The sequence below is a fragment of the Oryctolagus cuniculus genome, chromosome 3, assembly GCF_964237555.1.
Source record: "Oryctolagus cuniculus chromosome 3, mOryCun1.1, whole genome shotgun sequence".
Lineage (NCBI taxonomy): Eukaryota > Metazoa > Chordata > Mammalia > Lagomorpha > Leporidae > Oryctolagus > Oryctolagus cuniculus.
In genome coordinates this window covers 29656466-29683191 of record NC_091434.1, presented here as the reverse complement: position 1 = coordinate 29683191, position 26726 = coordinate 29656466, and the positions used below count along the sequence as shown (strand labels likewise).

Genomic DNA, 26726 nt, shown 5'->3' with positions numbered 1-26726 from the left:
CTTGACTGTTGAAGAGCAGTTTTGTGTTTTTTTAATTTTTTTCTAAAATTTTTTCTTAATGGATAATGGGACTGGAAATGAGAGAGAGAGGAGGAGGTGGGGTGGGAATGGGGATGGGAGGGCAGGAATGATGGGAAGTATCACTCAATTCCTAAAGTTGTACTTATGAAATTTCTACTCATTAAATAAATGGTTTATTTGGGAAAAAAAAAAAAAAAAAGCTTTTAGGCTGGTTCTGTGGTGCTCTAGCCTGCGGTGATGGCAACCCATATGGGCACCATTTTGAGTTGCAGCTGCTCCACTTCTAATCCAGCTCCCTGCTAATGCACCTGGGAAAGCAGTAGAAGATGGCCAAAGTCCCTGGTACCTTGAACTCATGTGGGAGACCTGGAAGAAGCACCTGGCTCCTGGCTTCAGCCTGACCCAGCCCTGGTCATTGTGGCTATTTGGGGAGTGAACCAGTGGATGGAAGATCTTTGTCACTCTACTTTTCAAATAAATAAGAAATAAATCTTAAAAAAAAAAAAGCTTTTATTTTCCTTATAATTTTTAAAGCAGAACTCTAGCTCCAGGTATTTTGTTACTGAGCATATGTGGTGACTATGGCCACCACACACTGAGTTCTTCTGCAAATGTTAAACTTCCTTGTAAAAATTCAATCTTAAATAAAAACATTTATCCATTTGCTTTGTAAGTTGGTAGGTGAGCAGAAAACTCCCTGTATTAAAGTTGATACAGGGGCCAGGGTTATGGCGTAGTGGGTAAAAATGTCACCGGCAGCACTGGCATCCTATATGGGTGCCAGTTCATGTCCCTGCTGCTGTACTTCCAATCTAGCTCCCTGCAAAGTGTCAGGGAAACTTGGGCCCCTGCAGCCACCTGGGAGACCTGGAAGACACTCCTGTTTCCTGGCTTCAGATCAGCCGTGCTCTGGCCATTGTGGCCATTTGAGGGGTGAACCAGCAAATGGGGAATCTTCCTCTCTGCCTCTCCCTCTCTCTCGGTAATTCTGCCTTTCAAATAAATAAATCCTTAAAAAAAGGAAAAATAAAGCTGATACACAAAAAAGGGGAAGGCAGCAACATAGGTCCTCAATACCAGCAGGCAAACTATTTCTCTAGTTAACGGAGCTTCTCGCTCTAAGGAAGAGTGTTTCAAACCTGCCTCATTCTCCCCAAAGACCTGCCATGCCTCCTTCATTCACTTCTTTTTTTTTTTCTTTTTTTTATTTGACAGGTAGAGTTAGACAGTGAGAGAGAGAGAGGCAGAGAGAAAGGTCTTCCTTCTGTTGGTTCACCCCCAAAATGGCCGCTACGGCCAGCGCACTGCGCCGATCCGAAGCCAGGAGCCAGGTGCTTCCTCCTGGTCTCCCATGCGAGTGCAGGAGCCCAAGCACCTGGGCCATCCTCCACTGCCCTCCCGGGCCACAGCAGAGAGCTGGACTGGAAGAGAGGCCACCGGGACTAAAACCCGGTGCCCATATGGGATGCTGGTGCCGCAGGCGGAGGATTAACCAAGTGAGCCACGGCACCGGCCCCCATTCACTTCTCTTTTAAGAACAGACTTTCCCTATTGTTATTTAAGGAAATGGAAGTCTTCTCAAAAGAACTTCTACAGTTTTCTGCCAACTGAGCTGTGTATGTGACTGAGCCCACATGGAACCTTTCAGTGGAGAAAGGACCTCTCCCACTGAGCTGCCAAGCCAGGAAGGCCTATCTTTCCATGTGTCAGCATCCATACCCTCACACTTCAAAGGGTAATTGATGAACCCTTCTGTATCTACAACCTTTCTCTCCACAAAATTGTTCTCTAGGTATTAAATTTTGCTCCAGCGGCAGGCATTTTGCACAGTGGTTAAAACATCAATTGGGCTGCTTGCATCCCAAATAAGAATGTCTGCTCCCCATTTATGATTCCAGTTTTCTGTTAAAGTGCACCCTGGAAAGCAGCAGGTGATGGCTCAAGTAGCTGGGTCCCTTCTACATGTGTGGGATACCCAGATCAAGTTTCAGATGCCCGGCTTGGCTTTGGCTTCGCCCAGACCTGGAATGAAATCAGCAGATGGAAGGTCTGTCTCTCTCACTCTCTCTGCCTCTTTAATAAAGTATGCTCATTCTGATTCCAACAATAAAAATAGTATCTCAAATATCCTGCATGACTCCCAAAGCCTCCCCACCTCCCTCCATCACTATCCTTTCCTCCAACCACATTCTCTGCCAAACTCAGAGCTGCGTGCAATCATTTCCATTTATTACTCTACTCAGTAGTCTGTCTGTTAAGCCCCACCAACATTAATGGCTCGTACTATGCAAGCTCCACACCGTGGGCATTCTTTGAAGCAGCATTCGGTTCTACTTCCTCCTACTTTCTTCTTGGCTTCAGTAACGTTCTCCTGATTTGCTTTCTCCTTTCTATTTTTTACTCTCAGTGGTTTTTACAGGTCCTTTCTTTCTTATTCCACCTTTAAATCTTACAGTTTTTCTCTGGATTCTATCCTACGACCCCTTCTCATATTATTCTTCAACACTTTTGTCCTTAGAATTTTCACAATCATGTCCATGGTTTCTAAAACCACCTTCTGTGAAAATTATCACAAATTTATGTTTTAATCAGTCTCAATTCAGGCGAATGCATGGATATCATCTAATAATAACCCCTAACAACAAGATTACCTGTATGTGTGCAACTGTTTTCCCAAAAGCTTTCCTTTGTTTAACATAGTTCCGGGTTTCTTCAAACATAAATTCACCAGCTGAAACTGCCAAATCAGCAATTAACAGTCTTTCCTATAACCAAAAATTAAGTCTTAAGCATTATTCCAATTACACAACTGATCTGTCATACAATTCAATCATAATAAATCCTATGAATAATATTTATAGTAATCTCCTGATGATTAATTTAACTCTATCAGAAAGAGGCTCCCACAGAAATTTGAGATTATTTTGACATATCTATAAAAATAATTTTCTTTAGCAAATCATTTACTTATGGATTATGGTCTTTATTATATATATGTAATTTATTTAATTTCCTCTGTGGTTTATTCATATGAATAAAGCGATTCCATAGTTGGTTTTTGCTTACAGATCTCTGTGTACTATGTAACTTAATATATCCATGTAAATCAACACCTTGAAATATATAGGTTAAATTCTCACTATTAGTGCAAAAGTAGCCTTAGTCAGTTTAATTCCATTATGCTGTTGAATTTTTATATTGTATTTAAGTGCCAATGTTCCCAGCCCTTTCTGTAATTTCATATCTAACCCATACCATGGCAGTCGCCAGGCATGTATAACCCTTTATGCTGGCACATGAGATTAAATGATCACTGGGCAAACTCCGAAAACACAGAGTGGGGACTGAACCAAAACAGCTAGGGCTTTTCAGTCAGAATCTAATACCTTTTTCTCTTTGATTCATGATTATTTAAAAATTGCTCAATGTTTTAGGTAACATTTTCTTACAAAGAGCTGTAAGTTTATGGAGTAGGCAGTTGGTACAGCAGTTAAGATGTGGGGTTGGGGGGGCCACTGAGGTGCAGCAGATTAATGCCCTGGCCTGAAGTGCCGGCATCCCATATGGGCGCCGGTTCGAAACCTGGCTGCTCCACTTCCAGTTCAGCTCTCTGCTATGGCCTGGGAAAACAGTAGAAGATGGCCCAAATCCTTGGGCTCCTGCACCTGTGTGGGAGACCCGGAAGAAGCTCCTGATTCCTGGCTTTGGCACATCTCCGGCTGTTGTGGACAATTGGGGAATGAACCATCTGATGGAAGACCTCTCTTCTCTCTCTCTGCCTCTTCTCTCTCTGTGTAACTCTGACTTTTAAGGAAATAAATAAATCTAAAAAAAAAAAAAAAAAAAAGATGTGGGGTTGGGATGCTCACATTCCATACTGGAATGCCTGGGTTCAAGTCCCAGCTCCACCTCCAATTTCAGTGTCCTGCTAACATCCATCTCAGGAAGCAGGAGGTGAAGATTCAAGTAGAGTCCCTACTGCACATCTGGGAGCCCTGGACTGAGTTTCTAGCTCTTAGGTTTGGCCTGGCTCAGCCCTGGCCATGGCAGACATTTGCAGAGTGAAACAGCAGACAGGAATTTGTTTCTCTCTCTCTGTATTTCTTGCCTCTCAAATAAATAAAAATTATTAAATTATTCCAAGAAGAAATCACAGAACTGAAATATCTATTTTCCCTGCCCACTTTATAAGCTTTGACTGGATATCCTTGAGTTTGGTTATTTACTTATTTGGCTTATAAAACTCAAATAAAAAGTTGGTTTTTATCTGAAAGGAAGAATTAGGGAGGAGAAGGCAGAGGGAGAGGGGGAGGGAAAAGGAGAGGGAAAGGCAGAGGGAGGACAGGGAGAGGGAGTGGGAGAGGGAGTGGGAGAGGGAGAAGGAGAGGGAGAGAGAGAGAGATCTTCTATTCACTGGTTTTCTCCCTAAACACCCACAACAGCTGGGGCTGAACCAGACTAAAGTCAAAAGTCTGGAACTTCATGCAGGTCTCCCACAAATGTAGCAGGGACTCAAGTACTTGAGTCATCATCTGCTGCCTCTTACAAGAAAGCTGGACCAGAAGAAAAGTAGCCAGACTAGCAGCAGAGTAGCTGCAACCTGAATGTGGCACTCTGCTAGGGAATGCAGGCATTGCAAGGAGTGATTTAACCTGCTGCACCATAACATCTGTCGCTCATGAAATTTTTTTTTCTTTAAGTTATGTTCAAATGATGAGCTTTGTCAAAAGTTTTCCATGTATTGATTTATATAGTTCTACACTGTTCTATTCCAGGCCATTCTCTAATGAAAAGATGGAATCTTAAAACACTTCAGACCTGTGGGAGCTCTTGCATGAGGTAATAGAAGCCTTTATTTTCTTCTCCAAGTAGCGCACTAGCTGGCAACCGTACATCTTCAAAGAACAGTTCTGCAGTATCCTAAGAGAACACAACAAGTGGAGAATGACCTCATTAAAATTTCTCAATAATATTATGAGGTGACACTTACTATTTCTATTTAAGGATAAAAACAAAAAGAAGCAAACTGAAAGCCATGTGGAGTAGTTAATGAACACAACTAGTAAATGACAAAGTAAGGATTCATATCCAGGTCAACCTGGTCCCAAAACCTGGTCCCCAAATCCTCTGCAATACACTACCATATTGTCAATATGTCTAATATTGACAGTGTCTCTAATATTGTCACTTCTCCAGGTGCCAGAAAGGATTTTTAGCATATGTTAAGCAAAACATATGGGTTTTTTGGGAGGATGCATAAAAATGTTTTCTTAAAAATTTTTAATAAATTTCATAAATAGATGGCTATTATCATGTAGTGAATTTTGTCATTTCTAAAGCAGATATTTGAAATACTGAGTCACTTCCATTGCTAACAGTAAGATATAGTGACATAAATGGCAAGAAATTTCATTATTTCTCAAAAGCACATTTTCAGAATTCAGCATGGGAATGTATGATTGTCCCACATGCAATTCTCTCTATGTCCCTTGATAGTAAACACACTAAATATGATTTATATTATGACTTACCTGGGCTTTTAATCCCATTTTATGTAGCTTCTGTCCCTTGATAAATCCTTTCATTCCATTTTCCACCAAAAAAAGGCTAATGCCATGGGCAGGGGAGCGAGCTTCACGATTTGTCACTGTGACTACAATCACAACATCACTTAACCACCCGTTAGTGATGAATGTCTGCAAAAGTCCAAGCACACTAATGTTTCACAACAATTCAAGAGGACAGGCAGGTTTTTAGTAGAGAAATACTACTCAAGAAGACTAAAACAAACAAGATGTGCTTTCCTCTCCTTTTTCTTCTGTCTCTCTTTCTGTCCTATTAAGAGTACCATCAGGGTTGATAATTTATACAGGTTATTAAAAAGGAGGGAAAAATTAGCCAATACATCAAACATTATAAATCTTAATAATAGTGAAGATATTATGTTCTTTGAAAAATACCAAATTGTTTATTAAATGCTAAGTTGTATTTTAGAAGGAAAACAAATATAAGAAAAGGGGATCTGCTCTAAATATTGCTATATTATTAAAGTATTTGTACTATCAGATTTAATAGTTTTTGAAAAGGCCTAGTTTATCAATGAAAAAAAGCTAGTGTAACTTTCAAGTATGAATAATAATATTTAAAAAAAACAGTGACTATCTCCTGATAGGATTCAGGATACATACTAAGCCCTTACAATGGGATAGAAACCGCTTAAATTGGCACTAACTTAGCCTCTCCTGCCTCATCTCTTGTCCCACTCTCCCCTCCCTTTCTCCATCCTCAGGCCACCTCTCCTAAATTACTTGCTGTCCCACACATTCCAAGGTCTTCCTGAGTTAAGGGTCTTTGAAAATCATGTTTCTTCTATCTGGGAAGCCCTTTCCCAACTCTGCTACAATGAATCCTATTGATCCTACATCAAGTTCAAATATCACATCTTCCCAAAAGTCTTCTCAAACCCTCCAAGTTTGATTGAATGCTCCCACCGCACCTGGAAGTTACCATCACCTTGTAATTCATAGGCTGTATTCAGATCAAATAGTGGGAGTATAAAATGATGATTACTCTCATGATCTAGCACCCTTGACCTTTATAAAATTTGCGCAATAAAACTTACAACACTGAAACATAAAAATACAGGTGTGTGTACTTACTGGTAGGGATACAATCTTAGACATGTGTCATTAGACAATCTTCTAACTGTGCAAATACCCTAAGAATGTATTTACTCAAACTCAGATGGCATAGCCTATTACATACCCACTCTATACAGTATAATTTACTGATCTCAAGCCACAAACCTGTACAGCATACTACTGTACTGAATACTGCAGGCAATTCTAACACAGTGGTTAGGATTTTGTGCACCTAAACAAAGAAAAGTACACAAGATAAAAATAGCATACCTGTAAAGGGCACTAACCATGGAAGGAGCCTGCAGGACAGGAAGTTGCTCTGGATTAGTGGGTGAAAGGTGAGTTATGTGAAATGTAGGCGGAGGGCATTACTACATACCACTGTGCAAACACCGGACACCTAGGATGTACTGGATGTACTGAATTCATTAAAAAAACTTGATGATATCTTAACCCTAGCTCACTGTAACCTTTTTACTTTATACTTTTAAATTTTTTCAACTTTTTGATTATTATAGTAACCTTAAGCCTAAAACACAAACCCATTGTCCAGCTGAACAAAAATTATTTTCCTTTCTTGTATCCTTTTTCTACAAGATTTTTTCCTATTTTTAATTTTTTAAAACTATTTTGTTAAACACTAAGACACACACACGTCAGGCTAGACTATACGGGGTCAGCATCATCAGCGTCACTGTCTTCCTCCTCCACAAACTGTCCCACTGGAAGGTCTTCAGGGTATGTATGGGCATGGAGCTGTCATCTCCTCTGAAAACAATGCTTTCTTCTGAACATCTCCTAAAGGACTAGCCTTGTGGGGAGCAACTCGGACTAGACTAAGTTACTGGAATTAAGACTTATTCTATGCATCTGCTCTCCCACAATATGGCGCTGGGAGAGGAGGAAACAGCTTCTACGCAGCTGCCTCTCGCCAACTTGAGTGATGACCTGCAGGAGCTGATTCTGCTCCTGATTGCAGGAGAGCAGCGTACTCGGCGTGTGGGTAGCAGAGTTGGGATTGGTGGAAGAGGACTATAAAGGAGGAGAGAGACAACATGCACCAAGAACACCTGAGGAACATCTGAGCAGCCCCCGAGAGAGCCGGCCAGAGGTGTGCCGCTCCCCCGCGGAAGTGGGGAAAGTGGCAGGGGGAACCGCCCTTCCACGGAGGTGGAAGGGACGGTAGCGAACCCGGGAAGGACCAGCAGCAAACCTGGGAAGGGCCGAGCAGACAAAAGAACAGCGCAGGGTCCTGTGTCGTTCCTCCACGAAGACGGGGAGCGACATAGCCTGAGTCTCTTTTAAAGTTAACTATCGGCTAGCACTGTGGCGTAGCGGGTAAGGCCTACCACCTGCAATGCTGGCATCCCATATGATCTCTGGTTCAAGTCCTGGTTGCCCCACTTCTGATCCAGCTCTCTGCTGTGGCCTGGGAAATCAGTAGAACACGGCCCAAGTCCTTGGACCCCTGCAGCCATGTGGGAAACGCAGAAGAAACTCCTGGCTTCTGGCTTCTGGCTCCTGGCTCGGGATCGGTGCAGCTCTGGCTGCTGCAGCCAACTGGGGAGTGAACCAGAGGATGGAAGACCTCTCTCTGCCTCTCCTTCTCTCTCTGTATTAACTCTGACTTTCAAATAGATAAATAAATCTTAAAAAAAAAGTAGTTAAGTTAACTGAAAAGTGATCACTGTTAAATATAAGAGTGGGAATAAGAGAGGGAAGAGATGTACAATTCGGGACATGCTCAAGCTGACTTACCTCAAACGGTAGAGATAGAAACATACCAGGGGATTCCAATTCAATCCCATCAAGGTGGCATGTACCAATGCCATCTCACTAGTCCCAGTGATCAATCTCTGTTCACAATTGATCATAATGATAGGACTAAGAACCAAAGGGATCATATAAACAAGAATAGTGTCTGCAAATACTAGCTGATAGAATAAAAAAGGGAGAGAACGATCCAACATGGGAAGTGAGATACACAGCAGAACCACAGAATGGCAGATGTCCTAAACAGCACTCTGGCCTCAGAATCAGCCCTTAAGGCATGCGGATTTGGCTGAAATGCCCATGAGAGTATTTCAGGCATGGAAAGCCAAGACACTCTGGGGGAAAAAAAAAAAAAAACCTAAATGAAAGATCTCCACGAGTGAGATCCCAGTGCAAAGAACAGGTCATCAAAGAAGGAGGTACCTTTCTCTGAAGGGAGGAGAGAACTTCCACTTTGACCATGGCCTTGCCTAAAAATGATCAGAGTCAGTGAACCCAGGGGGCTTCCATAGCCTTGGCAGCTCATGACAAGAGCCTAGGGTGATTACTGATGCCATAAACAAGAATGTCAGTTTGTTAAGTCAACAACAGGCGTCACTGTGCACTTACTCCTCATGTAGGATCTTTGTCCTTAGTGTGCTGTACATTGAGATTTAATGCTATAACTAGTACTCAAACAGTATTTTTCAATTTATGTTTCTGTGTAGGAGCAAACTGTTGAAATCTTTATTCAATGTATGCTAAACTGATCTTCTGTATATAAAGAGAATCGAAAATAAATCATGATGTGAATGGAAGGGGAGAGGGAGTGGGAAAGGGGAGGGTTGCGGGTGGGAGGGACGTTATGGGGGGGAAGCCATTGTAATCCATAAGCTGTACTTTGGAAATTTATATTCATTAAATAAAAGTTAAAAAAAAGTAGTTAACTTTATTTTTAAAATTTTTAAAAAAGATTTATTTATTTACTTGAAAGTTAAAAAAATTTTAAAAAGTTAAAAAATTTACTTATCTATTTGAAAGTCAGAGTTACATAGAGAGAGAAGAGGAAGAGAGGGAGAGAGGTATTCCATCTGCTGGCTCACTCCCCAGTTAGTCGCACTGGCCGGAGCTGTGCTGATCTGGAGCCAGGAGCCAGGAGCTTCCTCCAGGTCTCCCATGCTGGCGCAGGGGCCGAAGGACTTGGGCCATCTTCTACTGCTTTCCCAGGCCACAGCAGAGAGCTGGATTGGAAGTGGAACAGCAGGGACTCGAACCGATGCCCATATGGGATGCTGGCACTGCAGGTGGAGGCTTTACCTACTACACCACAGCATCAATCCCAACCATCTTATTTTGAATAAGTAGGAGTATACCCTAACATGATGATAAAAGTATAGGAAATATATAAACTAGTAATGTCACTTAATACTATTAAGTATTGTATGCTATATTTAAGTGCTATACTTTGTATGACTGGAAGCACAGGTTAGTTTATAACAGCATCAGCACAAATTCGTGAGTAATGCCTTATACTATGCAATTATGACTATGACATCACTAAGTAACAGGAAACTCTCAGTATCATTATAACCTTTTGGGTCCATGGTTGTCTGATGCATTACTATAATGGGGAACAGGCAAACAAGGTTGCTGTTTAATACCTGACAGCAAATCAAAGTGGTGGTGATAGTGTGGTTATAGGTGACACAGTAATAAAAGACCCTCAAAATCCCTCCCTACTAGGAGCCTATAACCATTTCCTACATACATGTCCGTTATCAGTGCTTAGAATAGTTTTTGGCATATAGGAGGGCTTCAACAATTTTGTGAAAATTTTTAAAGATTTATTTATTTGAAAGTCAGAATTACAGAAAGAGAGGGAGAGACAAAGATAAATAGAAGCCTCTGCTAACTTAGGAGTGCTTAGCAATTTTTGAAATGACAGTGTCATGAAATTCATGCTTGTGATTTCGTAAATACAAAGATATTAGCCCAAAACAAATTATAAAATTAAAACAAAATTCAGTCCTTCAACATATCTTATAAAATATTTTCAGAAAGATTTTCTTACAATAGCATAGAAAATAAACATCTTTCTTTCATTAACACTAATTCAACAACACGTATTTATGGAGTTTATACTAGACATTTTAGGCAGATAATATCATTGCTGCAATGATATTAGATCCTAAGGGAGATGTTTGCTCCCAAGCCTATTTGTAAATTTTTTGGAGGGGATGAATAATTCTCAGATGGATTGAAGGCTCTTGAATTCCATTACTGAGATCATTCTTTCTAAGGAACTTTAAAACTCTTTTTTTTTTTTTTTTTTTTTGACAGGCAGAGTGGACAGTGAGAGAGAGAGACAGAGAGAAAGGTCTTCCTTTTGCTGTTGGTTCACCCTCCAATGGCCACCGCGGCCAGTGCGCTGCGGCCGGCGCACTGCGCTGATCCGATGCCAGGAGCCAGGAGCCAGGTGCTTTTCCTGGTCTCCCATGGGGTGCAGGGCCCAAGCACCTGGGCCATCCTCCACTGCACTCCCTGGCCACAGCAGAGAGCTGGCCTAGAGAAGGGGCAACCGGGACAGAATCCGGCGCCCCGACCGGGACTAGAACCCGGTGTGCCGGTGCCGCAAGGCGGAGGATTAGCCTAGTGAGCCGCAGCATTGGTCAAAACTCTTCTTGATACTTATGAGAAAAATTTTCCACACTCTTTCATTAACATAAAGTTTTAACTACTTGTTTGTCCCTATTCGAACAATTTAAGTCTCAACTTCCACTCTTCTGTAAGAAGCTACCACAGATGTTAGTGGTGTAAATACAAATATAAAATAAATCTCTTATTGTCTCTAAAACAATTAAACCAATTCTTATGTGAGTCCCTAGATCTAACAGAATCCACAATTAGTGGTATCTGAGACATTGTCACCATGGCATGACTCTGGAGAGAATGGCTACAGAAGCTGTTTACACACCTTGCTTCCATTGAGAATCCAATCACTCCCATCTTTTTTGGCATTTGTTCTGACTCCTTGTAAGTCACTGTAGTTGAAAGAAAAGATGAAAAATTCACCAGTTTGTAAAAACTAAATTATCCAAGTGCTGTTATGTAACATATACAATCTGATGATTCAAACTTATTGTACTAGTATAAAAATTCTATTAGGAATATTCACACAATTGTTCACAACCTTGACTGTTGTATTACAGGCTAAAGCACTTACACAAATGAATATGTGATTAACATTACATAGACTAGCTAGATTTTACAGAGTCCAAGAAAGCTCAACTAACAGTCAAGTCTCTAAATCACATTCAGATGACATTTCAAGACTCACTATATCACTGAGATTACAGGTCAGCAGGTACTTATCTGCTTTTTTTTTTTTTTTAAGATTTATATATTCATTTCAAAGACAGAGTGACAGAGAGTGAGAGGGAGAGACAGAGAGAGATCTATCTGTTCATTCACTTGCCAAATGGTTGGAATATCTGGGGCTGGATCAGGCTGAAACCAGAACTCCATCCAGGTCTTTCACATGGGTGATCGGGGCCCAAGCACTTGACCATCCTTCGCTCCTTTCCCAGATACATTAGCAGGGAAGCACAATAGCAGGGACTTGAAACAGCACTCTGATATGGAATCACAAACAGTGGCTTAAACTGCTGTGCCACAATGCCAGCTCCCTAATTATCTGCTTTTATATTCTCAATTCCTTCCCTTGTCTCTGTTCATTAAAAGTTGAGCTATTTAAAAGCCTATGTCTAGTGGAGGATGGCCCAAATGCTTGGGCACCTGCAAACGTGGGAGACCGGGAGAAGCACCTGGCTCCTGGCTTCGGATCAGCACAGCGCGCCAGTTGTAGTGGCCATTTGAGGGGTGAGCCAACGGAAGGAAGACCTTTCTCTCTATCTCTCTCACTGTCTAACTCTGTCAAATTAGAAAAAAAAAAAAAAGCCTATGTCTCAAATGCCATTTCCTCTAAAAACCTATGCTAAAAGTAGAATAATTTTCTAAATATAAGCAAATATTCATAATTAAAATATTAAAAATATATCTCAATTTCACTGATATAGACAGTGAGACTCAGATTTTACCCAAGACCACAGGGTTGGTGTCAGGGCACCCTAGCGTCAATGCAATCAATTTGCTATAGGAACTTGGTTACAATACTCCATTGCTTTTCTGTTTTCTACAGAGGGATGCTATTATCCCTGTAACAAATATCAGAGTAAAATGCAAATATCAATATGAAAGCATCTATAAAATGCTAAGCTATCATACAAATACACATAATAATACATAATGAAACCTTGTATCTATACGGAAGGGGAAATAGCCAATGAATCTCTGGATAATCTCTAGCAATTATAACTTTTTTTTCCCCTGTGGAGGCCAATTCAAAATAAGAATAGACAGTGAAAAAACCATCTTTACAGGCAGGCAAAATGAACTATGTCCCATCTTCTCTTTTCTTTCCCTCTCTCATGTTTTTCCTTATTTCTCATCAGAATTCAACACTCTAATATTCTTCACTTACAGTTTTCGTTCTTTTACATTCACTTACTCATATGGATCTTTTCTTCACTTCTCTAAATATCTGATTGATTTGCTCTCCTGAGTCACTGAACTTCTCCCAAAAAATTTACCTCTTTTCTTTATTCTCATTCTTGGTTTCTTCCATTACACACACCTAACCACAGTTGAAGGCAGGGAATTTATAGGAATCTGAATTGAGCCTTTGTTCCTTTGTATAAGTTAGGGATAAATCTAGATCTGCCATTTACTCTGTTGTCTCTAGATGACAGCTAAATAATGCATGGTTTGGAATTGGCTCACTCTAATCACACAGCTAAAATGACTCCTCAGAATTTGGTAGTCAGCTAACAGAGAACAAAATTAAAAGCAAAGGAAGATCAGGTTTCTACTTGTTTATATGCCATTTTTAGGCAACAGAAATGAAGAAAAATCTTTTCTGTTATGAAATTATCAGTACTGGCCTATAATAATGGCTTTGTATCTGGGAAATATAAATATAATTTAAGCCTATTGCCAAGTGACACTGCAGACTATTAAGAAATTTAAACAGCACTGCTAAAAACAGCAGAGCCCAACCTTTGCAGAAATAGCCTTAGATTCCCAATTACTGCTTTTGCTGCATCCTTTTTTCCTCTAAATTGCATGCTTTCTGTAGGCCCATAAGCCAACATAAAGCATATCCTTTATGGTGCAAGCATGACAAACTAGTGTCCCCATTCACCACCCACTTCTGACACAGATTGTGTTCTGTTTTCTCAATATCTTACTCCATTCTAAAGTAACTTCTGCCCCTCCACTCCACGGAAGTCACAATGAAAAGACCAGCAGTGGCCTGCCGCCACCTCTTCTACATTCTCAATGTCTTTGAGGCCTTCCTGTTAATAACTCGTCCCTTCTATCCTAATAGATTTCAGACATGGCATGCATCTAGATTTCCTACAAGCTCTCAATCATTTCTGTAAGTGTTACTACATCTTCTTCAGTAATTACAAAAAAAGCCATAATACCCCAGGTTTCTTCCTTGGGTCTTTCTTATACTTTCAGGTTTCCCCTATTAGGCCCTGCTATAGAGAAGTCCACAAGCCACATGCCTGAATAAATGGTTCCTTCTTTCTTGATCTCAAATCTATTTAAATACAACCACTTTTTCTAGGCCTTTCTTAGCATTCATAGATAACTTTGCTTTTTCCTATCCCACTAAATACACACATATTAGTTGTTAGCACACTACTCTATTCCTTTTATAGTACTTATACAAATTTATAACTACAAATATATTTACTTGCTTCTTGTCACTCTTCTTAAAACACAAAAAAGGGGCTGGTGCTGTGGGGTAGAGGGTGAAGCCAGTGCCTGCACTGTTGGCATTCCATATGAGTGCTGGTTCGAGCCACGGCTGCTCTGCTTCCAATCCAGTTCTCTGCTATGGCCTGGGAAAGCAGTAGAAGATGGCCCAAGTCCTTGGGCCCCTGCACCCATGTGGGAGACCCAGAATAAACTCCTGACTCCTGGCTTCAGATTGGCCCAGCTCCGGCTTTTGTGGCCATTTGGGAAGTGTACCAGTGAATGGAAGACTTCTCTCTCTCTCTCTGCCTCTCAAATAAATAAATAAATCTTAAAAAAAAAAAAAAAAAAAAACCACTCCCCTCCCATACATGTTTTGTTCATCACTGTACAAGTGACATATTAAAGGTATACTGGTCACCAAATCACCAGCAAACGACTGAACAAATATTTATTTCCCTTGCACTGACTCTTGGTTGTATATGACTTTTAAAATCTATCACCAAGAGGCCAGTGTTGTGGTGTGGTAGGCTAAGACTCTGCCAACAGAACCAGCATCCCATATGGATGCTGGCTTGTGTCCTGGCTGCTCCTGGGAAAGCAGTGGAAGATGGCCCAAGCAGAAAATGGCCCTGCACCCATGTGGTAGACTCAGAAAAGTCTTCTAACCTCTGGCTTTGGATCGCCCTGGCTCCGGCCATTGTGGCCATTTGGGTAGTGAACTAATAGATGAAAGGTCTTTCTCTCTGTCCCTCCCTCTCTGGGTCTATAGCTCTACTTTTCAAATAAATAAATAAATCTTTTAATAAAACAAAACAAAAACTTATTGCCACCTCAGCCTGTCTCAACAGTTCCAAATATATATTGCTGTGGGTTTTTTTTTAAAGATTTATTTTATTTATTTGAAAGAGTTATGGAGAGATAGAGACAGATTTTCCATCCATGGGTTCACTCCCCAGATGACCGCAATGGCTGGGTATGGGCTACAAAGCCAGGAGCCAGGATCTTCATCAGGGTCTCCCACATGGGGTGCAGAAACCCAAGCAATTGGGCCATCCTCAGCTCCTTTTCCAGGCATATTAGCAGGGAGCTGGGTGGGAAGTGGAGCAGCTGGGGCTTAAACCTGTTAGGAAAAGAGTTGCAGATCGGTGCCTTCTCACACGGGGCACCAAAATGTTAGGAAAACAGGAGCAGAATAGAGCAGGCAGTGTACGAATGTACAGCCAGACCAAATTTATTCAGGAAAAATAAATTCATAGAGGTTGGTGACCAACTGCCTGTGTGCGTATTGACTTTGATGGAACACATGGCAGAAGGCACCAACCCCCAGGGGCTGTCTTTTTAAGGAGGGCTAGGGTGGGGTTGGGGGTAGGGGGCTGAAGGCAGAGGGGAATTCCTGGAATTAGGCGGGGCCTTGGGAATCCAGAAAAGAATGCAGGGTGGGGTATGGAGGCAAGAGGGTGTGAGACCCAATTGAGATTCAAGGGCAGGGAATACATTCCAATGTTTATCTATCTTTTGGGCAATGAGCAAGAATGGCTGAGGCTTATGTCCTTGTTCCATCACATATTATATGCTTTATTTGCTTATAACCTATACACATCATTCATATACTTTAAATCATCTTTAGATTACTTACACTACATGACAAAACGTGAGGGTTGGGTAAATACTAGCTGTATTGTTTGGGGAATGCTGACAAAAAAAACTATGCATGTTCAGTATGGAAGCAATTTTTCTCTCCCTCAAATATTTTCTTTTATAAGATTTATTTTATTTATTTGAAAGGAAGAGTTACAGAGAGGCAGAGGCAGGGAGGCAGAGAGAAAGGTCTTCTATCCTCTGGTTCACTCACCAGATGCTTACAACAGTCAGAGCTGCGCTGATCCAAAGCCAGGAGCCAGGAGATTCCTCCCATTCTCCTGCGCGGGTGCTGGGGCCCAAAGACTGCTTTCCCAGGCCAAGGCAGAGAGCTGGATTGGAAATGGAGCAGCCAGGACTCAAGCTGGCGCCCATATGGGAGCTGCAGATCGGGTAACCCGCCACTGCGCCTCAGCTAGCACCTCAAATATTTTCAATCTGCAGACTGAATCTGCAGATAAGAGAAGACTGACTCTACTGAAGAAATGTTTGCTCTTAAGTCCCAGCTTCTAAGAATTGAAAACAAGCTCATCAGTTCACTTACCTTCCAGCCCCGGGCTCTGTCATTGCTATGGCACCAATACATTTGCCTGCAGTCATCTGGGGGATGAAGCGCTTAATCTGTTCTTCTGTGCCATAGTTTGCAATATAGGGCATGACGATATCTGAATGAAGACTAAACCCTGGGCCTGTACAATTTGAATATGCTCTTAGAAAAACAAAAAGAAAACAGTTACTTTGTTGTGCTTTTAGTTTCCTTAAGTTAAAAATAATTAATGTGAAAAATATTAACCCAATAAGGCCCAAGTTTTCAATTCTGTGAATATTTCAACAAAATTGACACTGCTGCAAATTTACTATAGGTGATATATTTATAGCTTAAATTTATCATATTGTATGGTACTAGCCTGACTTCTCAAAAACTTGTAACTTTCTTGAATGTTATCTGTTTTCACTTGTCTTCTTTTTTTATTATTTTTTTTGACAGAGTTAGGCAGTGAGAGAGGGAGACAAAGAGAAAGGTCTTCCTTCCATTGGTTCACCCCTCAAATGGTTGCTACAGCTGGCGCGCTGCGCCAATCCAAAGCCAGGAGCCAGGTGCCTCTTCCTGGTCTCCCATGCAGGTGCAGGGCCCAAGCACCTGGGCCATCCAGCAGAGAGCTGGATTGGAAGAGGAGCAATCAGGACAGAATCTGGCACTCCAACAGGGATTAGAACCCGGGGTGCCGGCGCCGCAGGTGGAAGATTAGCCCAATGAGCCGTGGCGCCTGCCTGTTTTCACTATTCTTCTGATTGCTGGTTCTAACATAATCACAGTTACTCTAATAGTTCAATGAATAACTTATTTAATGAATTTAAAATATTAATCACCTATAAAACACAACACTATATTTATGATGGCAAATCACCTTTGTCATAAATACATTTTCTAACATGGACATCATTGTGGTATAAATTTTTTATTTTTCTGTTTTCTTTTTAAATTATGACATAAAAAATCCTTTGTTTATATACTTTCAAAAGTATGATTTTTTTTATTTAATTTATTCATTTGAAAGGGAGATAGATAGAGTGATTTCCCATTTACTGGTTCAATTCAAATGCCCCCAACACCTAGGGCTGGCCCAGGCCGAAGCCAGGAGCTTATGGCAGGCAGCCAAAAGCTCATCACCTGCTACCCGCCCTGGTATATGTAAGCAGGAAGCTGGACTTGAGATTTGAGCTGAGATTCAAACCTAGGCACTCAATAAGGGATGCTGGTTCAAGTGGCATATTAACTGCTGCACCAGTCATCCACCCCATACATTATAATCTTAAATAGCTACAAAGTAGTACAAATGGTTTATGTACCATGATTTACTTATTTATTCTTCTACCACTGGATATTTACATGACAATGGTTTCTGAAGAAATATTCTATTTTTCCTATTATTTCCTTAAGATAAATTCTCCAAAGTGACATCCTAGGTTAAAGATCAGGAATATTTCCATTTGTTCACACACACACACATACACACACATATATGTATCTTTTTAATCCCCAAAATGTTTATTCTAATTTATAATGCCAGCAATAGAGATGAATATAGCACTTTCACTATGATTTTGTTAGCACTTGGCATTACAAGTTTTCATTTTCACTAATTTTTTTAGATACTCCAAATGATACTCAAGGTCAATTTGTTTTGCAGTCGGTTGCTAGTAATAATAATCTTTTTCATTAAAAAATACTTGCAGTTTTTTTGATAAATTATTTCTTCAAATCTTTTACCCATTTTTTTTATCTGAAATGTTTATTCTTACAAACTTTTAGTGTATTTGATGGAAACACATTTCTCCTCTGGTGTTGTTTCAAATATTTTGAAAGGGAACAAAAAATATACATTGATCAGAAATAAAGCTACCTCTCTGACGTTTTAATACTATGTATTTCAGCAACTTAAAAAGGGGACTTTCTTCCCACACCTAAAAAATATGTCATAGTATATGGTATACTGTTTACATTTTGTACTGAATTTTCAATTTTCCAAGATTAGAAAGCATTTTTTAATCATCTCAGTAAGGTGAGCCATGAATTTACCAAACAAGACTGAGTTTCAAAGGTCTCCATACTTACTGTTCCTCCCAAACAATGGCTGATGAGAACAAGTCCCCCCCAATACCACCATGATGTTCTGCAATATTGACACCGAGCAGTCCTTGTTTTCCAGCTTTCTCCCAAAGCTCCCTACTCACTTCTCCAGCCTTCTCCCACCTGCAAATAACAAATACTTTAAAATTAGACAACTTTAAATTATTGAAATGGTTACCACTTTAAATTTGTGCACAACTGTGTAGAAATGGATCCTTAACTTAAGGTAATTTCTGACAATGGTCATACTCTTCTGTTTGCCTGACTCTTTCTTCATTTCTCCTCCTCATTTTTCTCTTCTTTACTTTCTCCTATTTGTCACTTTCTCCCCCATCCCTTGTCTGTTACCTGGAACTGAAAATTATACCTACTGATTCTCAGGGTATAGCTTCCCTCAGTTGGTGTTCTTAGGTTGCATGCTTAGCTGTGCTGTGTAGTTATGGGAATCTGCCCAACTTCTTTGGTAACAGCAGTTCTCTGCTTGTTTCCTTAAAGTGCTGAACTTATGGGAGGAGCAAATCACGGGTGACATGAGCAGGCAACCTCATTATATTAATTAGGAACAGAAAAAAACATGGCAACTTGCAGCATGGTGCTTCCAATGAATTTCAGAAAACATGAGATATTTGGGTAAGGCTTTGCAAACTTGCTTTTCTTCCTTGTAGATGACCATCCGTGTCATAAAGAGCAAACAACTAGGTGTTGACAAGCAAATCTGAGCATTTGTGCGTCTGTGTTTCTTCTAAGTGGTAAATGCTAAGATACAAGGTATCTGAAGATACTAAGTGAAGGTAGATACAGACAAAACATTTTAAAAGAAAGAATAATCATCAAGTGTGTTTTGATGTAGTTATTACCTGAAGAAGCTTTAGAGATATTTTATGATTGGTCACAAATCAATTTTTTTTATTTTTTAACTTCAAGCACTCCTCAACAATTTTTCTGTAAGAAAATATAAATGCAGTGGCAGAATACACAAAAAAGATTCTCCTATGACAAAATATATGGTATTTCTCTTGTCTTTAAGAACTGAATTGCTTTTTGCCACACTATTCAGAACTTCTGAGTGTAGCTAATTTTGGTCTTTTTTTAGTCAAAAAATACTAATAAAAACATAATAGAAGCTGTATTTAAAAATATTTTAAAATCATTCTAAATGGAGTAGAGTATTGGCATTGAGTGCATTCTGGAGATATAGCAAAATTCTATTTTAGTAGAAATGATGGTTGTTTGGTCAACAAGGTAATCAGCAATTAATTAGCTAATGAAATACCTAGTAGTAAAAATACTCAGAGGTGGCCAATTGCTTACTAAGACTTCCCATTATGCTAGCCTTTAAGCTTTTTCATATTTTAACGCATTACCAAAGCAGAAAAAGAAAGAATACGAAGTTGACTAGTATTTTGTTGCTACTTTTCAAAAATACTATTCTTGGATTAAGTTGCAGATTCTCAAATTTTCCCACGATTGAATTGTACATTTCAAAACTCATGAACTAACTGAGGAATCTTCAGATCTGTCAGTATCAAGCCGAAGAGTAATAAAATGCTTGTACAACACTGAACACAGTATTTTTCCAGTACAACACATAGCATTCTAAGCAGGGGTCCTTTTTGTCCTCCTAGTGTACATTACAATAGAGGAAAATGTGCCACTTACTCAGAGTGATGAGGAACCACTTCTTCTTGAAAAAATTTCCTTACACTTTCTCGGAAAATGTCATGGTCTGAAGAAAAGATTCTTCTAATTCCTATGTCTGTCATTTTTTTAGCAGAATGAGTTTCCAGACGTTCTTCTGCTCCAGAATGAGAGCATCTTAAAAAAAATATGCATTAAAGAAAAGTAAGTGAATTATTCTTCATATTCAAATCAATGCCACTAAGCACGATGGAACCTTGACTTCTTTCCCGGAGACATAATTTGTTACTTTTTAAAGATTGTTGGGCAGGCGTTTAGCACAGTGGTCAAGATGCCACTTGAGCAGGGCTGGTGCTGTGCCAGCATCCCATATAGGCACCGGTTCGGGTCCCGGCTGCTCCTCTTCCAATCCAGCTCCCTGCTAATGGCCTGAGAAAGCAGGAGAAGATGACCCAAGAGCTTGGGTTCCTGCACCCACATGGGAGACCTGGAAGAAGCTCCTGGCTCCTGGCCTAGATCCAGATGTTGCAGCCATCTGGGGAGTGAACCAGCAAATCAAAGAGCTCTCTCTCTCTCTCTCTCTCTCTCTCTCTCTCTGTAGCTCTGCCTTTCAAATAAATAAATAAACAAAAGCCATCTTTGGGCTGGTGTCATGGCTCACTTGGTTAATCCCTGCCTGCAGTGCCAGCATCCCATATGGGCGCCGGGTTCTAGTCCTGGTTGCTACTCTTCCAGTCCAGCTCTCTGCTGTGGCCCGGGAGGGCAGTGGAGGTTGGCCCAAGTGTTTGGGCTCCTGCACTCGAAAGGGAGACCAGGAAGAAACACCTGGCCCCTGGCTTCGGATCGGCGCAGGGCTGGCCGTAGCGGCCATTAGGGGAGTGAACCAACAGAAGGAAGACCTTCCTCTCTGTCTCTCTCACTGTCTATAACACTACTTGTCAAATAAAAAAAAATTAAAAAAAAAAAAAAAAGATTATTTGTCTGAAAGTCAGAGTTACAGAAAGAGAGAGCAAGAGAGATCTTCCATCCACTGGTTCACTCCCAAGATGACCACAACGACCAGGACTGGGCAGGAAGAAGCCAGAAGCTTTATCTGGCTCTCTCACGTGGGTGGCAGGTAACCAATCACTTGGGCCATCATCTGCTGGTTTTCTCAGGCCATTAGTAGGGTACTGGATTGTAAGTGGAATATTTGGGACACAAACCTGCACCCATATGGGATACTGGCAACACAGGCAGCAGCTTTACCCACTATATGACAAAACCAGCCTCCAGAAATATACTTTAGCAGCAAGTAGTATATGAAATAAATGACAAACCTCAGTTCAAATTTAAGCATCATCACTTCTGATAGGATCTCCTTACCTAGCTAGAATGAAGTACTTTGTCATTACTCAACTGAGTTTCCACCACCTAATCTATAAGAAGCTTAATACTCAGAACTAACAGATCTGCATTGAGGTGAAATACTGTGCTGTCATATGGCACATGGATTAACTTATGTACAATACTACAATATAATAGTACTCTTAGTTTTCTTGTTCTGTACAATATTTAATGTAAACCCTCCAAAATCAGTACTCTGTCCAGAATCATACAATCCCAAATGATACATGTGTTCATTTTACTGCCACATTCCAAAGCCAATCTAGATGTAAATCAAAATGCCTATTCTCTATATTTGTATGGAATTACTCAGTGTGTTCAGAATTCACCTATGCTCTACTTTCCCACCCTTAAAGCCTTATGCTGATGATTCTTGATTAAGGGTGGAAACTAATCTAAGGATGTCGTCAGAAAGTCATTAGGTCATTGAGGTCTTGTCCTTGGCAGATAGTTCTCCTAAGTGTTGGTTACAAAATCTAAACCTGCTTCCTGGCTCACCCCGTGCTCCTCTGCACACACTGTGCCACTGTCAACCTTCACTAGATGCCAGATTCACGGGGCCTCCAGATCTTGAACTGGAAACTCCCAATATGTAAGACAAAATACTTCTCTTTTCCAAGCAGCTCCTTTCAGGCATTCTGCTTAAAGTGAAGAAAAGGTGACTAACACACCCTTCCCCAGCCCTTCACTCGCACACATCAAGCTTAACATAGGAGTAGTTAGTTAACAGTTCTTTTAGCTCGACGGTCTTTAGATTTAGTTTTCCCTGAGATACACCTGAAAGGAATGTTTTAAAAATCTGTGCACTAGATTTACAGTATCAAGCTCACATATAAAACTTTATCATATATTCAAATAATGCCAAAAGATATTTTCCTAATTTACATTAAACTCTGATTTGGGTTTCTCTTTTCTTTAGTTGGTTCCTGTTTTTTTTCTTGTCGCTCTCCAGAAAAGAACTATTTCATATAATTAATCAGAATGACTTCAAAGCTTTTTCCCCCAGTTTGTTACTAAACATTGCAACATATTTCTAAGGTGTTCCTAATTATAGTTTCTCAAGGTTATAATATGTCCATTTACTGTACTAAATCAGTCTTGTTGGCATTTAGGTAGGTAGCTTTAACCATTTTCCCCCTCAAACTCTGTTCTGGTTTATGTAACTTTGCTTAATCTATGGACTGAATTATGTCACCCACATACTGAAACCCTATCCCAAAATGTGACTGAATTTGAAGACAGAGTTTTCTGGAGGTAATTAAGGTTCAATGCATTCAGAAGGGTGGAGTCTTAATCTGACAGGATTGGTGGCTTTATAAGAAAAAGATTCTCTCCTTCATGCAGGCATGAAGGAAAGGCCATCTGAGGGCACAGTGAGAAGGTGGCAGTCTGGAAGTCAGGAAGAGAGACCTCACCAGGAAATAAATCACCTGGCCACTTGACCTTTGAACTTCCCAAGCTCTAGAACTGTGAGAAATCAATTTGTATTAAGTCACCCAGTCTATTTTTTTTACTATAACAGCCAAATGTATCCCTTTAGTGCCATGCTGTGCGTGTTATCTTTTATATGCAACTTTTAGTTGAGTTTTATTTGTTAAAACAATCTGATGGTGGGTATTTGGCCTTGGGACACCTGCATTCCATACAGGAGTACCTGTATTTGAATCCCAGATTCATTTATGATTCCAACTTTCAGTTTCCTGCTAATGAGCACCCTGGGAAGCATCAGGTGATGGTTCAAGTAACTGGGTCCTTGCCACCAACAAGGGAGACTTGGATTGGGTTGCCAGCCCCCAGCTTCGACCTCGTCCAGCCTCAGCCTTGCATGCATTTGGTGAGTGAACCAGCAGATAGGAGCTCTCTCTCTGTGCCTCTCAAATAAATTTAAAAAAAATTTTTAAACTAATCTGAGATGTCTTTTATGTTGTAACCTTTAGCTGTAGCCAATTAGTACTACATACTTTATACTTGGTCTGCCATTTGCTTTCATACATTTTTCTGGTTACTACTCAGTCATCCAACTAATTGTTTGTATGGCTCATTCATTCACTTAGTCAACATGTACTTACCGGGTGCCTAATCCAGGTCAGGCACTGTTTTTAAACTTGGGCTACGGCTGTCAAGAAAACAAAGACCCTGGTCTTTGTGCTTAAGCTCTAGCAAGGAGAGACCAAGGGGGTCTTATAGGCCACTGTCCTGGTGAATCAAATAAATTACAATTTACTTTATCCCTACAGTTGAAATGATTGGTTCCAATTTCTTGCTAATCAAAACAAAACTCTAAAGCATATATATCCAAATGGTTTTCCATTCTTGGCACTTGTCCTCAAGGAAAAAGTATGCTCAGACTAGGAAACTGGGGCTCTAGGACACTGAATCATCTGTCAACATTTATGGTAGATAACATCCACAGTTTACATTTAAATCTGCCTGTATCTTAGTATTTTATCTCCCATATTACTTTAAGGAAATCTGTAGACTATTGCTAAGTAAAATATACTCAGACACAGAAAAGCAAAAGAAATGCCTAAAGAATAAAGGCTTTCAGGTTATTCAAAAGTGATCACAATAGGAGGCAAAGTTAAGGCATAATGGATAAAGCAACCACCTGTGACGCTGGCATCCCAGTGAGTGCAGGTTCAAGTCCTGGGTGCTGCATTTCTCACTCAGCTCCCTGCTAATGGCCTGGGAAAAGCGATGGAGATGGTCCAGGTACTTGGGTTCCTGTTACTCACATGGGAGACCTGGATCAAGCTCCTAACTCCCATTCCTGGCTGTTGCGGCCATCTGGGGAGTGAATCAGAGGATGGAGGATCTCTGTCTTTCTCGCCCTCTCTCTCTGTAACTCTAACTTTCAAATAAATAAATAAATATTTAAAGTGATCAAAATACAGAGAGAAGAGAATCAAAACACAAATTTGTTGAAGTACCTTTCTCTAAAGACCAAGAAACTGAAGAAACTAATCTACTTTTGATCTTAAAGGCTAGGATCTAATTATTTTTAAGGCTCATTTGCATTTTAAAAAGGAAACAATCTCCAGGAGCACACCCCTCCTCATCTGAGAGCTGGCAGTAAATACAGCATCTCAGAACTGAGTCAGAATCCCTATTTTAACACCCTCCCCTTGGAAAGCCCCCTTCCATGCTGCTCTGGCTGGAGGTCTTTGACTCCAATAATTTTAAATCTCAAAAAAAAAAAAAAAAATCCTCAAGCGATTTAATGCACATACTGAAGCTTCAAAATGTTACGGTAAAACTATAGTCCCTGGCCCACTGAGGGGTCCCTTTGGTATTCCCTTTTCCAGATTTATGCTTGGAGGGTACAATTTCTACCTATACTTCAAACAAAATATCTTCCAGCAACACAATACAGAAGCAATTAGGAAACTATTTTCAAGGAGGTAAAGCAATTGTCACTCTTCTTGGTTTTTCGTTTCCTTAGGAAAAGCTACTTTTCATAAGAATATTATTTGTGTTAAAATATGTCTCTGGATACTTCTGTGTTTACTAAACATTTGTAAATGTTTTCAGTTCTGTAGACATTTCTGTTGATGCAGATATTAACCTATGTAACGGGTTCTCTAATTGTAAGAGCAGAAATAAGTCCTGACATTAAAAAAAAAATGGAATTAAGATTCTATGACGCTCCGGGACGAGCTTAGAAAAGCGTGAGATCCTAAAGCAAAGTCACCTCCTCCCTGAAGCCTTCCACACTTCCCCAGGAGGTGCAGTCATTAGCAGGACAGCCTCAGAGCCATCACAGCATCTCACCGGACCACAGTGCAGTAATTGGCTAATTGACCTGTTAACATTATTAAAGAAAGCGCCCTCGTGCTTCCAGTCTGTTTACCCAATGAATGGGTTTTGTTTAACAGGAGAAATATAACTTTTGATCTGCCTATAAACACCCCCGTAATCGTCACTAAGCCTCTCAGAAGCTGTCTCCAATAATTCCTCAGCATTTAATTAAGCCAGGGACTTTGTTCACAGCACTAAAGCTAATTTCCTTGTCGCTGGGGCCCTCGCCAGTCATTTCTATATAGGATCAGTGGTCTTCCGCGTTTCTTCCGGTACTCGTGGCCGCTCCAAGTTCAACATCGGGCGGCTGTCCCGTGTCCGTACGAACTAGGACAAAGGTCGCGGCCACTCCGCAGCGGTGACCGATCACCTACCTCCAGGCAGTTCTGCAAAACGCAGACTCCCGGCTCCCACCGGAGGCCCGAGCATTTAGCAAAAGCCGCTCTGGGCTTTCACGGACCAGGGGGCAGCAGCGCGTTCCGGGGGCGGCCTGGCCGACACCCTCTTCCGCCGTGCCCAAGGTGGTCGCACCCGAGTTCTGAGAGCCAGGGAGAAGGGGGGGGGGTGCAGCACGGCCCTTCCCCCACCCTCGTCACCCACCCCCGGAGCTCAGCCCTTAGACCCAGGCCAGGGGCCGCCACGCCCTCGCTCGCGCGCGCGCGCGACCCCTCTCTCCACAGCCTCCTCAGAGGTGGGTGTCGCCGCCCCAGCCCTGCAGCAGCCGCGGCCCACACTCACCTCGCCGCGAGCCGGGTGCGCGGCGCATAGCGGCCGCACAGGATGCGCAGGGAGCCGGTGAGGAGACGCGCGGCCATGGCTGGGACAGCGAAGGGCGACCCGTGCGTGTGTGCGGCTCCCCTGCCACTCCCGGCGGGCGGGCCCTGCTGGTCCCGGGGTGGGCGGACTCTCCGCCGAAGCGTCCAACTGTGGTTCGAGGCGGTCCGGGGAGCGGCCCGCAGGCGCCGCGATGTTGGCGCCGCGAGCACTTCCGGAGCCCTCGGCGGGCGTCCCGCGGGCGGAGCGAGTGCTCGCCGGTGCTCTCTGGAGTCCTGGTCGTCGGGTTCCAGACGCGGTGAGGTTGCTGCTCCTTGCCGCGCCCCTACTTGTTTGTCCCATGTGCCTGTCACAAGCTAATGAACCATTTTGAGAAACCCACGGGAGTTGTGGAGCCCAAGAATCCCGCCAAAACACACAAAATTTTATGAAGTTTGTTTTGTAGGGTTGAAAAAGGGCCTGCTTCGCAGTCCGCTCTTTAAATACAGTTGTCAAAGAACTGTGCCGTTGTCGTTTCCTGAAGGAGGTAGAGACTAGTCCTAAAAAGAATTAAAATGTATCCATAAAGAAAGAAAAAACGTTAACTCATTTCCCTAATAGTACTTAATGTAATTCTTACC

General features: G+C 41.4%; 1 protein-coding gene across 1 annotated transcript in view; it reads right to left on the bottom strand.

Moving 5' to 3' along the window:
* Window positions 1–26378, bottom strand: part of ACADL (acyl-CoA dehydrogenase long chain) — a 47995-nt gene extending 21617 nt beyond the window's left edge. The window contains exons 1-8 of the mRNA XM_051849171.2: window positions 26071–26378; window positions 20170–20325; window positions 18496–18633; window positions 16423–16587; window positions 11389–11455; window positions 5553–5717; window positions 4840–4941; window positions 2673–2786 (exon numbers count right to left, since the gene is read on the bottom strand). Coding sequence (XP_051705131.1) covers window positions 2673–2786; window positions 4840–4941; window positions 5553–5717; window positions 11389–11455; window positions 16423–16587; window positions 18496–18633; window positions 20170–20325; window positions 26071–26147 — 984 coding nt within the window. The 5' untranslated portion in view covers window positions 26148–26378. The remainder of the gene's footprint in view (window positions 1–2672; window positions 2787–4839; window positions 4942–5552; window positions 5718–11388; window positions 11456–16422; window positions 16588–18495; window positions 18634–20169; window positions 20326–26070) is intronic.
* Window positions 26379–26726: the final 348 nt, after the last annotated feature.